At 31.3% G+C, this 17,414-nt stretch overlaps 1 protein-coding gene across 1 annotated transcript in view; it reads right to left on the bottom strand.

Moving 5' to 3' along the window:
• Positions 1 to 13,577, bottom strand: part of LOC145960356 (uncharacterized) — a 43,798-nt gene extending 30,221 nt beyond the window's left edge. The window contains exons 1-2 of the mRNA XM_083079737.1: positions 12,798 to 13,577; positions 1,024 to 1,084 (exon numbers count right to left, since the gene is read on the bottom strand). Coding sequence (XP_082935863.1) covers positions 1,024 to 1,076 — 53 coding nt within the window. The 5' untranslated portion in view covers positions 1,077 to 1,084; positions 12,798 to 13,577. The remainder of the gene's footprint in view (positions 1 to 1,023; positions 1,085 to 12,797) is intronic.
• Between the last annotated feature and the right edge of the window lie 3,837 nt (positions 13,578 to 17,414).

Raw genomic sequence — 17,414 nt, 5'->3', positions numbered from 1 at the left:
AGGTGCGGGAGGGAGGGCCAAAGGCCCCCCTTGCACCCCCCCATGTGTGTGTGTGTGTGTGTGTGTGTGTGTGTGTGTGTGTGTGTGTGTGTGTGTGTGTGTGTGTGTGTGTGTGTATTTGGCTTGTTGCGCGACCTTGTTTACATTTGTTACGATTTGTTTACATTTTTTGCTAGCCGTTACTCGTGGTCACGTTTCGATTTGTGCTGAGTACATATGTATCGTTCAAAGAAGTAACGTTAACTAGTAAGCTAATAAAGCTTTGTTTAGTATTTTTTTGTGTATATATTCTAATCTTATCTATTATTATATATATTTCCCTTATTATTATATTTTTCATTTTCTTTAAAAAAAATGACTTTTTTGTAGGAGTCGCCAAAATTCCTTTTACAGGCTTGTATTTTAAGCTAAAAGGAAGCTTTTTACAAAATTTCATTCAAATCGGAGGTGATCGGTTTTCGGAAGTTTATCCATATATATATATATATATATATATATATATATATATATATATATACACATTTGTCACCTCACACACACACATACACATGGAACAACAAAGTTTGTGTTCTTCAGTGAAAGTATTATTCTATATAACGACCGCATGCTCATAATAATAATTCGCCACGCGTATTAAGCTCGGACACAATCGCATTATTATAATTAATGCTCAGAGCGAGTTGTTATTTAAGCGGAATAGAGAGAGAAAACGAAAGAGAGTGAGAGAGAGAAGAGAAGAGAGTCGTCATCTGATTAAGCTCGTCGTCTGATTAAATATCCCTGTTGGGTTTATACTAAATTAATTACAGATGATTTGCGGATGAATTGTACTTTCTACAAAATTCATGATCATCTTTCTCTCTTTCATTATTGTAGCATGTAGCGAAACTTTAAATCGTCAGTATAAGACTGATTAAACTATACTTTACTCTTTTTTTTTAATGAAATAAAGATGAAAATAGCATATTTTTGGAATATATGCAATTAATATATATATGTAGCTATATATGGGGATTTTCTTACCTTGGCCGACGTGTCGGACTTGTATCACCATCGCACGATTCCGTAGTGGACATATTGATTTCTGTAACATACAAAACAAAAATGTTTTTTTAACAAAATTAAATATATGTTATGTGATATATATACTTGAAAAATTTGAAATAAAAGGATTAAAACAAATAAGGACTTATAATATATTGTATCTGCTAATTAAAGAAATTGATTAATGTTATAACATAATATTGTATGAATAATTTATAAAAAGATTTCATCCAAGAAAAACCTCGATTAATTATTAAAGTTAATTTCCCAAGAGAAAATTCCAAATAGCGTAGTTATCTTAATTGGCATAATTTGTTATAATTTAAAAATATTTTACAAGAATATTAATAAAACCAACCGTCATTCCTCTCCGTTACTATTTTTTACTATTTATTTGGTTTGAATAATTTTTATTGTAAAAGATATGATGAAGAAAAAATAAAACAAAGCGAAAGAAAGAGGCATTCTCTATATCTTTCAATTCTACGGATATATATAATAGATAATGTCTTTCACTATGTAAGAGAAACATCTGAATACGCTTACTTTCTAACAAGTTCAATAAAATACTAAATCCGAAAATAATGAATTAAAGTCTTTTTTAATTTGCCTAACGTCGATGTGCTACTATATTGATACACGACGACAAAATACATAATTTATGATCATCATTAAGATGAGCAGATCAAATCATGCGGCATGGACATATCGATGTGCGATTTCAAATCAATATAAATATGATACGCGCGCGCGTACAAATGCTTTGACAAGAGAGATGGAGAGAAAGAGAGCGAGAGAGAGCGAGAAGATTGGTCCTTTAGCCGTAAATTGTCGGTTTGCAAGCGACAGCTTCAGCTTTACCATCCCTTTGCTTTATGAAAGCGCTATTCAATTTGCTTTCATGTCTGTATATTAACGTACATAAGCCGCTCATATTTAGTCGACTGACCAAGAGAGGGTCCTAATCTGAATCTTGATCTGTCCGCAATCAATCTACCGCTCCGTTACATCTCCATTTCACATTCAAGCGTTCGATCGTGTTGTGCAATTTTTATTTTCTCATTTGGAAGTAAATCCGAGCTTGTTTTTGCAGCCAACAGATGCGCGATGCACAACCAACCACGATCAGTTTTTGCCCCGAAATTTTTTTCCTCTCACAAATTTCGCGAAAGTTTCTATCTGTATCACTGTTTACAAAGTTAAGCGGAATTTTTAGCTACTGCACACGCTGTTGAAAATAATATTTAACAATCAGCGTGGTATTCTACTTTATTTCTCTTGTCCAAATAAATCGTTATTTGTTTGCGAAAAGATATTTTCATGTAAATAGAACAAAATATTTTTCAAAAATGCACACACACACACACACACACACACACACACACACACACACACACACATAATATTGTGTAAAGGAATCTTAATAAATGTATATAATTATACATTGTATGTGTGAACAGTCAATATTTATTACTGTGTTTATATCATTTTCACCATTTATTGAAAGCATTATTAATTAAAAGCACAATTCAAAATCTTTATTCAATATTTAATCTCCGAGAAAATAATTTAAGCTATGTAAAGTGGAAATATTAATAGGAAAGCAATTTCTATATTCACATTAAATTTCTACTCTCTTAAATTATATTGCTTAATGAAAAAAAATGCAATCTGCTTATTTTTAATGATAATTAAAAATATAATGTAACTTTATTTTTTGATATTATAAATAAATCAAAATAATATATATATTTTCCGAACTAAACTGTATATGTATGTATTATATTGTGTATTGTATAAGTGTGTTGTATCTTTATTTTGTAAGATATTTCGCACTTATTTCTCTAAAAAGAGAAATATAATTACATCAAATGTACTATTTGCAACTATTTGTTTAAATTAAAGTTATTCGTAGCTATAATTACAATGAAAATCCATTGTAAAATTTAAAGTATGTTACGCATTCTAAGATTCATCGAAATAATAAAGTTTTACGGTTTTACTCTGCTGGAATGTGTTCTCGCGATCGAATATTTAGAATGTTTGTCGCGGCGCCAGAAAAGCCTAACATAAGAAAAAAAGGAGTCTGATCACATACGGGGGGACCATTTCACTCGATGTAGCTTTTTATGAAGCTAACTTTGTAGCCGGGAAGTAATTCCCCCATCGGCGTACGACTGCGTAAACGACGAGAAAAAGGATCGTCGGAATTCCTTCGGTGGCGTCTCGGCCACTTTTCATTATACAGCTACTTGAGCGACCGTTTGTGCGAACTGTCAAGGATATTGCACGTGAGAACGCGTTGCCTCGAGAAAATCAGTTTCATCGTACTATTCATCTTCTCTCCAATTCACCCTATCTCTCCTCTTTGTTTTCTATGTCATTAACTTTTAATACGAAATATGTCAGAATTAAACAGAAAAATGGACGCAGAGTATTTCATTCTTTGTAGAGTTTGAATTAAAGTTTCAATTCTTGTTAGTAGAAAGATTATTAATAAGTATTAATAATTTTAAATAAATAATCATAGCACATGAGGCGAGTTTTTGCGAATTAAAAAGTCAAAAGCGATTGATAATGGAATGATATTTGTCATTCCATTTAGCTACAGAATTCGCTTTCACACTTTAGTTTTCGTTGCTAAAATGTTAAACGCTGAAATTTCAAAAGCTACGAATAATCCTTTATTTGTTTATTGGCATAGATTAACAGCAAAAATAAAAGAGTAAACGTATGACAACAGATTCTTTAATCTCAAATGTTTCTTCTTGAGATATTATCTCATTGCATGTGGATATATTCAAATTGATCTCTATTCTCATTTTATTTATCTCTTTTCTTTATAAGATAAATATGATTCGCGAAAGCCTAATCACAAAATTTATTAAACTTCGACTGTGTTACAATGCGTTTCAATTTCCCGATAGAATCCTATAATTCACAATCAATACGGCACGTGGAATATTGAATAATAAATAGAAACATAAATTCTACATTTAATAACGAATAACCGATAACGCATGCCTTCGAAAGTAAAGCGATATCGTTAACGCTATATATCGTTCTCGCAAATTTAATTCCACGCTACGAGCAGGACGAATTGTGCCTGTATTTAATGTTTAAATGTATTTACATTGGCTGCACCTCGAATGAAATTATCATCTATCTGCTTACAACGTGAATAATCAAATGCTCTGTGAGTGATAAATATGTATTATGTAGTCCATTATATATTTTTATGATTCTAAACCCCAAATAAAAATTTCATTAACGTAAACTATATCTATTATTAATTGAAGAATGTAATTTTAATTCTACAAATATAGTTTGTAAAAAGTCCCTCTTTGGCAATTATTCGAAATTTAATTCGTCTCGATTTTCGTTAACAAAAAATCATTTTCAAATTGACCAGAGAATCTGTTATGAAAAGAACATTCAGTGATTTTGATACATACATATACATGCACGTATACAAAATATAAAAAACGTATGACATGTATTCTCGTGCACTTTATTATCTTCGTCACGTCATAGGGTGCGAATTTCATGACAATAGCAAATCGGCAAACAATACGTTTAATCAGCACTGGTGGCAGCCAATTAATACGCGGAATTCGCAGTAAATCTCACTTAAAAGGACAGTTGCTGTAATTAGAAATCCCTCTCTCTCTTTCTCACTTTCTCGCTCGCTCTATGACGTATCACACCGTTCAACCCTCTCTATAACGTTCTCTTCCATGCCTCGCGTGACCTACTGTAGAGAATTCCTCTATATCGATTCGTCAAATGTACTCTCGATAACGTTATATCTCTCGATTTATATATATTTTTTACATTTTCAGGAAATTAATAAGAGAAAGTAGAACAGCATGATATATCGACGCATTCCTATCATATAATATTTATATATAATACAATATTTAAGATAATTTAGAAACATCTCCATATATTAGCACAAAAATAGTCCTGGAATTGGCTAATTTTTTAATATATTTTAAAAGCTGAAATATATATACGCTGTAATTTTTATTTTATTTATGTAAAAAAGAATAAAAATCATAGAACATGAAAAAGTATCATATTTTATCAAAACAACATACATTAATATGTTCAATAGAATATATATAATATTACATATATTACATATATTATATAATAATACATATATTACATAATATTACATATATTATATAATAATACATATATTACATAATATTACATATATTATATAATAATACATAATATATAATATATAATATAAATTAATTACCACATAAAATTATTATCGGTTGCAAAAATTGGTTCCTTTATCAGTGCACTTACACAATGTCAGGAGCATGTCCAAAAAAAAGAGGAACACATGGGCGATAAAAACGTCGTCACGAGCAACGTAAATGTAAAAGATTGCATAAGCATCTTTTGCATATATATAGACGTAATTACGTATACGAGCGCTACCGGAAACACCCACGTTTTTGCATTATAAAGATAGAATAACTGAAATGCTCATTATTTTAATCGAGTTATTATCTTATATGGAATAAATACAGGATGTTGCAAAATTACCGTCACTTTTTTTATCGAGAAATTTTTTGGTACATTTTTTTCCGTACATGTTAAACGAAAATCTAATTAACGGCTGTCATATTTAAAATTAAAGTTAGATGTCCTTGTATTTAAGCATGGAATTAATTAATCCATTCCAAAAACTTGATATTAATTAAAGATCAAAGTTTTGTTATTCATTTGCATTCTTAAAACTCATGAAAAATCCCGAATTAATTAATGTGCTAATAAAATTCACTTGATATTAATTAAGGATTTTGGTTACTAATTTGCATTTTTAAAATTCGATTTACGAAAAATCTCTCAATCACATTAATAATCAAAAGATATATAAACATTTCGCGAATGCGATTTCAAATTGATCCAAGAAATTAAGTAAAAAATTGCAGTCCTAAATATTTTCAAAAAGAGTGATACATTGTATGTATAGAATGTAATATTCAAGGGAGAAGGTCCGCCCCGAAACGACCACAACAGGATTTGATGTAATCATGTCGTATAACGGAAGCCGTCTTAGTACTGTTTCTTAATCATCCCGTAGATTGAATCACTTTATATCGTTGATAATATTGCGCAAAGCTTTCTCCTCCTCTCGTTTACTTTCGCAAACTCAATCAATTAATTCACTCGATTCGATAACCGGAGCTTGCAATCTCCTCGACAAGTATTCTTGCAGCGTAAAATCGAACAATCTGCCATTGTTCCGATTTGCAGAAGAATCGAGAAAGGATTATGAGCACCGAAAATCTCTCTTGTGACATTTTGCACATAAAGCATATAAACTGCTGGATATTGACTTCTAAAAAAGGAAAAAAATGGAAAAGAATAAAAGAATGATATACACTTATAAAAATGGGAGAATACTTATATATAATATTAATAAAATGTAAATAAACAAACTTCTGAAAGATAAATTAAATTCAAAAATTTCATTCTTTCTAAATCGTAAAAATATTATTTTATTATAAAATAAAATTAATTATTTGGAATTATTTTTGTTCGATAAATGCCAGAAGAGAGCGAATATTAAAAAAATAAAATTGAGAATCTTGTCGTCTAATAATAGGTATATTCTGAAATATATTGAGAGAGTAGAGAGCTCTTAACCCTTTCAAAGTCATCGTAACTTTCTCCTTTTTTCGTGCATTATGAAGATTAAGTTGCTAAAGATATAATAGTTTTAATAACGTGTGATATTTTTAAAACGTTGATTAATTATATTTAATCATATAGCTTTAGGCGCAAAATCCAAGAGTCAAAATCTTGAAAAAAGTTTTTAAAGCAATTTAATAAGTCAAATTATTTAAGTTTTCTTTAAATAGGGACAATACATTTTAAATACATTTTAAATCAAAAGGAAAAAATTAATATACGCACATCTTTTTTATTATTTCTTTAAAAAATTTGAAGTAAATTTTGATTAAATATATATATCGTCCTTTTTCGAAACAAAAGGATCTTGAAAGTGAAAGAAATCACTCCGAATGAACTTAGAGGCGCAAATAAGTAACAAAACTTTGTTCGTTATTTAAATTAAAGTGGACTTCAGTATAACTTCAGTTTGAAACTTTCAGTTATTAAGATATTAAACGATAAAAATTTTGAAACATAAAATAACGTCTTCAATATATCCGCGTTAAAGAAAACTTTCTCTAAATTTCGTAGAGAAACATTGTTCATATTTCGCCAAATTGTGCGTGAGACAATTTTATACTTTAGATTTGCTCTCTTCTGTTCAATATGCTCCGTTTTCAATAGCTAGAGATACTCTTGATGAAGCGTTTGTAAGCGGATGTAAGCGTTCGCAAACGGATCACGCAGTTCGAAACGGCAACAAATAACTCGCGCGATACGCTTGAATCGCTACGCTATTTCACAATTCGCGTTTGCGAGGTGACACGAGAGAGAAATAAATATTTACAATTCTGATGATCTCTCCCTTCTCCTCTTTCTCACCAGCTTTCTCTAACAACTGCTTGTTTTCTTTGCCGCGAAAAATCGCGATTGTGTTACACATTTTATTTCGATTTATTAGAACGGCCAAGGTCCTCGAATACCGCGTATAATTTTGCTACGACAGTCCTTCAGGTTTGCGCGAATTTACCTCGGAAAATTTACCGAAGAGCAAAGTCCTGTAGCGAATTTATTCCGGCGGTGGGAATTTCGGAATGGCCGATAGTTATCTACGTATCCGTGTATACGCTTGTCCATTTCTCGCCGAAAACACGCCTTTATCGATCTCGTGGCTAGGTAGATAGGTATATTGCTGGTCTCGTGTATTAGCATTCAAAATTCAGCCGGCCCATCGTTGTGCGCCGATACAGGTACGCGCGATTAAGTGCGTGTACGTGTCGAAAGCCGAACATGTATCGCGAACGTGACTTCTACCGCAAAACATTTCGCATTTTACAGTTTATTTTTCCTTTTTTTCCTTCTTCTCTTTCTGCCCTTCGCAGATCTACTTCCATATCTTTTCTCGCTCTACATACAAAAAATCTTTTTTAGCTGTGTGTATACATGCGAGATACATAATGCTGGACAAAAAGTCCTCAAATCCCTTACCTATATTTGAGGATAAAATGCCATAATGGCATATCGCGTATAATAAATTCGGAAGATCGATTTCTAGAAGTAAAGTTAAATGTCTTATGATATATACGTTTATAAGATAATAGCGAAAAAGAATTGGAAAGAATAACGGATCAACTGTTTAAGAAGACTGAGGACGGAAAAGTATCGACTTGTGTTATTTCCGTTACATTAATACGTAAGTTCAAGATAATCGCGATGAATATGACACGTTTTTCAATGATAAATCGTCGTAAACGATAGAAAAAAATAAGCGAGAATTATAATACATAAATCGAGAATATATTATAGTATATAAATATATTTAGTCTTGACATGTAGACGTGAATTATCTAGCGTGCGCGATATTTTATCGACTGGAAATTTTAATTTATCTGTCACAGCCTCATCAGTAGAGAGGAAAAATGTATATTTTAGAGATAGAGAGAACGTATAAACTCTCTCTCTCTCTCTCTGTATTCTAGAAGCAGCCTCGACGGCGCTTCGAGATACCGTAAATCACGAAAAAAAGAGAGATACGCACGATCATAAATCAATCTGTTATTTTGGTATTTATAGCGCGGGTTTATACAATACATGACCATCGGTCATGCGCGAGTTGACACGTAGGTGGATCGGACACGCGCGTCCGCGTGACAACCTATTTCGTTTAAATTACACATGGTGGAAAACTTTTGACGTTTGGTCATTCGTCCGAAAAAAGATGAATGAATAAACAGATAAAGAAAAGAAAACAATCGTGTGGAAATCACTGCGATCGTGAATTAATTTAGTCTCTTTATTAAATTGCTCTCGAGTAACATCATCGCACCGAACACTCGACTTAATTTCTATTCTCTCTTTCTCTTTCTTCTTCCGGATACTCTCTAGATAACATTGATTTTCCGGCAGTGGAGAGCCACGTTCTTCGATTACGTGTTCCTGGCCGCGAAAGAGATGCCATCGCCGAGAAACTCTACGTTTTCATCTCCTCTAAACGATAAGGAGTCTCGAAACAGCGACTCGAACTAGCGCCTCGTTGGAGTAGCTTCTTCATCGCGTTTTTAAAGTAACCGCGATTCCATTTGCACGATTCGTTATTATAGAAATAATTGCGCAATATAAATACTTTATTATTGCGCGAGCTAAATTACTTTATTAATTGTTTGTATATTTTTAAGACGACTTATCATTGGCCAATAATGTTAGTTGCCTACTGCTTTGTGCTTTCATTATTATGCGTAAAAAGTCATTCGTTGCAGAACCTTTATTTATATTTTAAAAATCATCAAAAATATCGATGTAAATATTTTGTAGAAAAATAAATTAAATTCTTGAAAAGCGCTCTATAAATTGGACAGAATGTTTTCTGAAAAAAAAAGCATTTTATTGTTAATTATACAATCTAGTAAATTGAGAGAATTTTGCAATTCGCGGACTTTCAGAAAATAAATTTAAGCATTGCACGAGATTATCTCTTAACAAAAAAAGCAGTTTTACGATTTATTTCAGTTGTAAAAATAAAGAAAAGAAAGTCGAGAAAAGCAATTTTCTTTAGAATGAAATATGATATCGATTCTTTCATATATTTGCGTCATTATTTCAAATTCCCTTATAGACAGTCTTTCATCATTGCAATCGATATTTTCTTTATGACGCGAGAAAAAATCAATGAATTCTAATGTGTCATCCTTTCAACGGAAACTTCGGTACGTCGCAAGCGTAATTGCATTTCCTTCGTAGGAGATACATAATGTTCGTACAAAAGAGGCTGCCATACTGGATAAAATTGTGAATATAACTTATTCTGTTAAAAGAAGAATAGAGATTATATATGTTGCATTATCCTCTTCAAATAACGAAACTTTTTAATATCGTAAACTTTGATTGATCTATCTTGATTTTAGTGAAGATTGACGTGTACAATTATTGTCTCATGAATTATTTTATTTCTGCCTCATAACAACAGAGTAATTTTATCTAATAATTTTAATCTTATAGAATCTTATAGAATTTCAATTTTGTAAAATTAAAAAGAAATGTTTTATATATTAGCATGGATAAAATTTGAAAAATGATAATATATTCTCTAGATATCTCATTTCTATGATTTTATAATAAAAGAAAAAAATCAGAAATAGTATAAAGGTAATAATGTAACATAAATCGAAAAGTCTATATAATATCACGGCATCGGTAGTTTATAAGGGAAGTTTTATAACGGCGGCTTTTGTCGCACGGACGTTCAATCTTCGATCTTCCACCCGAATCTTGCCTATCTTTAGCTTAGACGATCGACACTTTTTCCTAACTCATCGCAAGAAAAGTACGTGTAAAAAAGATGGCAAAAATCTGTCGCGTCACCCAGCAAAATTACATTATAACGCCGTTATATGTAACAATATATGTAATGTAATATGTAACGTAATATGTAACAATTTTATGTAACGTATAATACATTGAAAGCAATTAGATTTGAAACAAAAACAAATGTAATCGCAACCTTTAAAAGATAAAATGATTTTGCGTTATGTGATTAAAAAAGTAATTAGAAATCGTATTTATAAAAGGAACGCTTCGTCAATGTTATTATTTCTCATCCTATTATAATTCTCTATTACATATATATTACATATATATTACATATATATTACATATATATTATAATATATTATAAATAATTAATGATACTCAGATGTGTATATTGATGTTTCAAAATAACATAAATATAACCGTTCGTATGAATACAAAGCGTCCGTGTAAATCATATCGTGACGTCCGTGATCATCAATTTGATATTAAAATCGATCATTTCTGTAACATTTTGATTGTAATCGTAAAATAATGCGTGATACATTCTCATCTATTTTCCTGACAGCGGTATTCCGTTTCATGGAATATTCAATTAACGTCTTTGCATTTAATGAAGAACATTCGCTTCATCGGCGCATCAGGGTAGCCACGAACGTTATTTACAAAGTTACTTGCAAAACTGAATCCACACCTGCAACCGATACGTACGGTAGAAAAATCGTTCAAAAATATTTGTAATTGGAACCGACTAAACCACTAACAGTGTAGAATTTAACGGTAATTTATGAGGCATTATAAATTATTTTATTCATTCGTCTTTTCTCTCGAGTTATAAAGAGACACATATTTTCTCTCTTTCAATTGCAATTTTCTATGCTATGACGTTGAGCTCATAATTGAAAGTGAATTCATGTCAGCAAAGCGAAAAAGATGAAGAACTGGTGCAAATAATATTCACTTCGCACTCCTTACATTTTCATTTCGCCCAATATACACCACCAAAGTGTGGTAAATTGAATTTCCATAATTTCGAGAGCCATAATATTAAGCCGATTATTTTTGCTTAATGAGAAAGTAACGCAATAAGAGAAGAATTCAAGTGTAATGATGCAATATTCGATATCGATAACAGATGAACGAATATTACAATGCAAATTTAAAATTAGCGAATGTGAAATATGTGAAATCCTATACATTAAGAATGATTTAACAGCTACATATTAATAGAATCTCACACACATATTTCTTTTATTATCTGTTTTCAAAATCAATTTTTCGAATTACTTAAAATATAGAAAACAAATTTTTTATTCAATTTCACTCTTTCCAATATCAAAAAATTTTTTATTCAATTTCACTCTTTCCAATATCAAAAAATTGGAAAGAGTTTAACATACCTTCCACCTGTCTTTCTCTTTCACTGTTTAAAAGTCCCAATATTTACCCTTTTTAAGAAAAAGAGTCAATAAAATTATATATCGAAAACTAAAATATGTAAAATTTACACAATTTTTTATTTCGACATTTTTGTATCGATTCCATTCCTATCAAATTTTGACAAGTTTCTCGAGAAGTATACGAGAATACATGAGCAAAAATTGAAATAGAATAGCTTTATATTTTATGCAGATAAAACAGCAGAAACTTTATCTTCAATCGCATTCAAATTATCTATTGAAGCCATCCCTATTAGATAACTCACTCACAGATTGTAATATCATTGTACTTTTATAATTATGAATGTAATTGTCATGATATTTTATTTGTGGACATTCTTACATTATTATTATTATTTGTCCTTTTATCGTTACATATGATTTCTATTGTAATAATGATTGATTTCTACCATAATAATGTAATATTGCAATCGATGAATAATGGCTAAATGAATAATGGCCAAACAATTAATATTGAACAATTAATATTGAACAATTAATATTGAATGGATTTATAAGATTACTGGATTGCAAAAAAAATAATTATACACACACAATTGTATTAATATATATTAATACATTATATAAAATATTATTTACATATATAATATTTAAAATAATTAATAGTGAAATAAATAAAAATAAGGATTTCTAGTTAAAAGGATTGAAAAAACTATCTAATATCGATTAAAAATTAATTAAATGATAACAATTCTATACATATAAATTTTATATAATTTTATTATACATGTAGAAAAATGTAAAAAACTTATATAAATAGTAATAAATGTAATAACTGATATTTTATTTTAATTAAATGGAACTACTCTCTGAATTCAACTATTCTTTTAAAATTCTTTTAAAACTTACTTTGTGCCGAAAACGACAATCCTCGATCTTCTTGATTTCTTCAGGGAAACTCAGATCTATCGTGCCTTAGGAAATCTGTAGTTTCGCCATCGTCGGAAACGTGAAAAGTTCTCTGCTTCGTGTAATGTAATATCATCATCTTGAATATCTCTATCACGGATATGATGTCCCGATCTTTAAACTCATCGTTACTATCCGACAGCGAATCGAATTTTCAACGGGAAATCACGCTACAAACATGTGAGATAGAAGATCGTATTGGCTCATTTCCTTTCTCGATAATAGACAATGCCAAAAATTTTTATGTCATATCGTGTCTCGTGACATTCGCCCAATTGTGCTCTCGTTTATCCTCGTGAATGTGTTTTCTTCGATAAGAGAGAGAAGAAAAGAGATCTCTCGTTCTCACTTTATACGTCCCGGTGATGACATCCGCAAGTGTAAACTCTAATCGCACGCTCCATCTCCGCTTTATGTAATATTTCGTTATGATATGACAATTGACATGTAATTTTTCTTCATTATTTATCTTCGAACTTTCCTCAGTAACTGACAATTCTCTCTCTCTCTCTTATCTCTCTCTCTTTCTCTCTGTGATTGAATATTCCCAGTTGGATATACTTGCGGCAGAGGTGGTTTGTTCCGAGTTACATCGCGGGACGCGTTGAATCCTTGTTCCTGAAGAAAAACTCTCTCGTTGTTACTGATCGCACGCTGGATGCGAGAGAAACGGGGATAACTTTTACACGGAGCACACGTGGAGCGAACGTGCGTACTACGTGCGTGGGTGGTAGCGTACTAGTGAGTTTCACATTCGCGAAAAGCCAATCCTGACTCACCCCCACCGCGTCGCGTCCTAGGCACCCTTCCAGGCCCTCTAGCCACCCTCTTCGCCGCCCCTTCGTCCTTCCATCTGGGATCGTCGCGCGCGCGAGCACGATCCGTTCTCTCTCTCCTTCCCTCTCTCTCTCTTTCTCTCTCCTTCTCTCTCTCTATTTCTCTTTTTCTCACATGATCGAGAGCGAGTTTGCGCTTCTTCTACTCGCTTCATCGCGACAATACATGCTCTCTACGCCTCGTTTCGTTTCTCTCCACCAACAATAACGTCTACGATAATTTCTTCCATTATATATACTTTGTATACTCATCGAGTTTATCTCGCTCGCAGATAATTTCACTTGATTGCTCGTTTAAAGAAATGAAACATAAAAATTCGCTAGTGTCATGCTTCGACACGCACAGGGTATTTCAGATTTATTTCGCTGATTATTCCCTTAAAAGTAATTTTAAATTTCAAGCCGATTTTTCCATAATAATTAAAAATAAACATCCCAACTAAATTTCCGTTTAAAAAAATCGAATCAAAATATTCAAGATCAGAATAGCGATAATATGATAGGCAAATATGAGTCTCTCTTGGTGTACATGTCAGACAATCTTATAGTACATTCTTATCCTTCCTTTCTTAGGAACTAATTTGTGTTTACTCAAAATTCTCTTCAATCGACGATAAATAATCGATTGATTTAAATTGTATTAATGGTCTCCTATTAATGATATAAAAAACCTCGTAAACCATTAATGATTGTTGTAAACAAATAATATTTATACCATTTATACCATTTGGTTATTGGTCCGATATTGTATAAGAGAGATATTTCGTTTCTTTTCTCAAAAATAAAAACCAATTTTATTGCGCAAATTTTTTTAATGATAGGAAAATATGCATGATCTAATAATTCTATGTCTTGTGTGTGGACCAAAGATTTTTCTTTATTGTTTTATGTATGAAATACTTTCGAGATGAGGCATTTGTAATATGTCAGTTAATATAAAACAAGAGGGAGGATTAAAAATGTTATACCACACATAATTTTCCATTATTAAAACATTTATGGAATAAAATTAGTTTTTAAATGCCTTTTTTCTGAAAGAACAATCATGAAATTTTATGGGTGCAATAACAGATAAAAAAAATGTAGATCTTATTTATTTACAATCAATACAAGCTTATGATTAGTGTATCTATGCTTGAAGTCTCACATTTACCTATCGTAATATCGTTTATTATAAAAAGCAACCCAATGTTTCAGTTTTATATATCTAATATAAAATCATTCAGTTTTATATATCTAATATAAAAATAGTTTATGCAACGCAATATAAATATTTTTAATTATCTTAACAATTAAAAGATCGAAGAATGTTCTTTAAAAGAGATATGCTTGAAATTTTATAATCATAATATACATACGTATTCTTTACGAAAAGTTTTTTCTCTACTCTTGAAACATGTTATGTTTTTGTTAAAAACACAACAGATACAAACAAATATCTGTGAATTTTTTTTATCAACCAACTATAAAATATATTAAATTTGAGAATTTTTTTTAAATCGCTTTGGTATTTACGAGAAAAAACGATCAGTAGCAGCATATCATGTCAAATTCGTTGGATGCAGGCTACTCGTGTATTTGTATTTGATTCCCTGATCATCGATCACATTGATCGATCACAATATTTTCATCAAGAAACGAAAGATTATTATATTGTCAACATCGTTGTATCGAAAAAGTATTTAAAAAATAAGCCCTTTTCTACAATCTTCTCTAAGCCTTTTCTCTGAGGATAATACCGAGATTATTTCGCTTTCATCAGTCGCATTGTTTCTATTCCGCTGTTACGTTCCTCTCAGGTAAAACGAAGAGATTTTCCTGCTTTCAATCGCCGTAATGAGTCACCCTCAATCCTCGGATAATATTTCCGGAAAAAATAACTCTCTCTCTTTCTCTCTCTTTCTCTCTCTCTCTCTTGGAATCAAAAGATCACACAATTAAAAATTCGCTACGGATAAATTTGAATTAATCTAGATTGCATATTATTTCCAGATTTTAGGTATAAAGAGATAAAAAGATATAAAAAGAAATAATAATACATATGAAATTATGAGATGGAAAATGTCAACATGCTCTGTAATAAGTAGTATAAAGCAAGTATAATCTCTCTACGTATTATAAAAAGTGCCAAAAATAAAAATAAGCTTAATTTCTCTTTGCATGCGCGATGTCAAGAACGTTTTACAAAATACATTTACAAAATTATACTCTAATATTGAATTTAAGTAGCGTCATTTTTGTTACCATCTTTCAGTTTTATAGGCAAATAAGATTTATGTTTTCTCGATGAGACGGTTGCGCAAAGAAGAATCTTTTGCGTTTTCAATTTAATCTGCCCAGACGATATCAATGGTCATTAAAGCGATCGATAAGCCTATCAAGATAAAATAAATTGTGAGTTTTTCTTACAGAAATTTTAAGGGTCTCGCCCTATATTTATCTTCTTTTCATTCGAGCGTTTGACTACGCGAATTCCCCGACAATTTTCTTTCCAAGGTGAGCAATCGTTGTTGATTCTGCACTGAAGAATTTCGACGTTTGAAGATGGGTCATTTAGAAGTGGATAACGATAAGGAGCTAACGAGAATTCTCGCTCGGCAACCTTGAAAGTTTATTGACTTTGATTTATGAATACAAAGAAAAAAAGTACCAATCGTTCAATCAAAACAAGTTATTAATAATCGTAAATTATAATTCCTTATGTGTTTCCATATTATTGTTGGAAAATCAGATTGTCTCGAATCTTAAAAATTTTCTCAAAAAACACATGCATGTTTCTTTAAGTAATGATCATATTTCGCGTTGATCAACGATTGACAATAGAAAATACATGTGACATTCGTACAAATTTCGGTTCGCTAAATTTGAGATTTGCGCGGTTTCAAATTTAGGTCGCATGGAACAATAAATGTCCAAGATAAATATATCGATAGAATTTCGTTCGCACATAGAATTTCGTATCGGGTTTAGCGGAATTTCCGCGCGTTTGCACGTGCGGGGGAGTCTCCTAAGTTTCGCAAACGTTCGAAATTTCCTAGCAATTTCGAATATTAGCTGCCGAATCGAGGTAAATTACGCGCGACTACCATCAGTCTGAATTTAAAAAATATTAATATCGAAGTAGTTGGTACGGTGCATATACTATATAGTGAAATGAATCTAGATCGGTTTCTATATACGGTTCAAATTTCGCATTCTATTAAGCTGTAGTCTATTATGTCCATATGGCTCTTATAAATCACGAGAAAGCAACGAAACTTCTTGGTGTTTCTTTATTTTTCTGACCGACATTCGATTCGATCTTGGACATGCGGTGTACAAATGCGTTCTTTCTTCGCGACAACTCTAACTAAACAATAACTGGCGAAACAATGCCACCAACAAATGCATGTATCTGTCACACAATTACAAAAGCAAAAATATTATAAAAAGTAGTATATGAATCACCCTGTATATATATATATATATATATACAGGGTGATTCATATAAAGCGACCGATGTGAATATTAGCTAAAGTTGAAGATGAAAAAATGTTTATACCAAAAGATGTTTGACACAGAGGGGGACATCGTATGGTACAAACGATATTTTTATAGATGAAGGCATTAAGGAGATTTCAAGATCAACTTAATTTTTTTAAATGGAACCCCCTATTTTTGATTACATATTCTTGTAGCTCATCTCAAGAGCTTTCCAAAACACTATAATTAAGTTAGTTTT

Source organism: Camponotus vicinus, unplaced genomic scaffold (assembly GCF_025532165.1).
Source record: "Camponotus vicinus isolate PSW18456_S1 unplaced genomic scaffold, iyCamVici1.0 SCAF_10, whole genome shotgun sequence".
Lineage (NCBI taxonomy): Eukaryota > Metazoa > Arthropoda > Insecta > Hymenoptera > Formicidae > Camponotus > Camponotus vicinus.
This window is presented reverse-complemented; position numbering and strand designations above follow the sequence as displayed.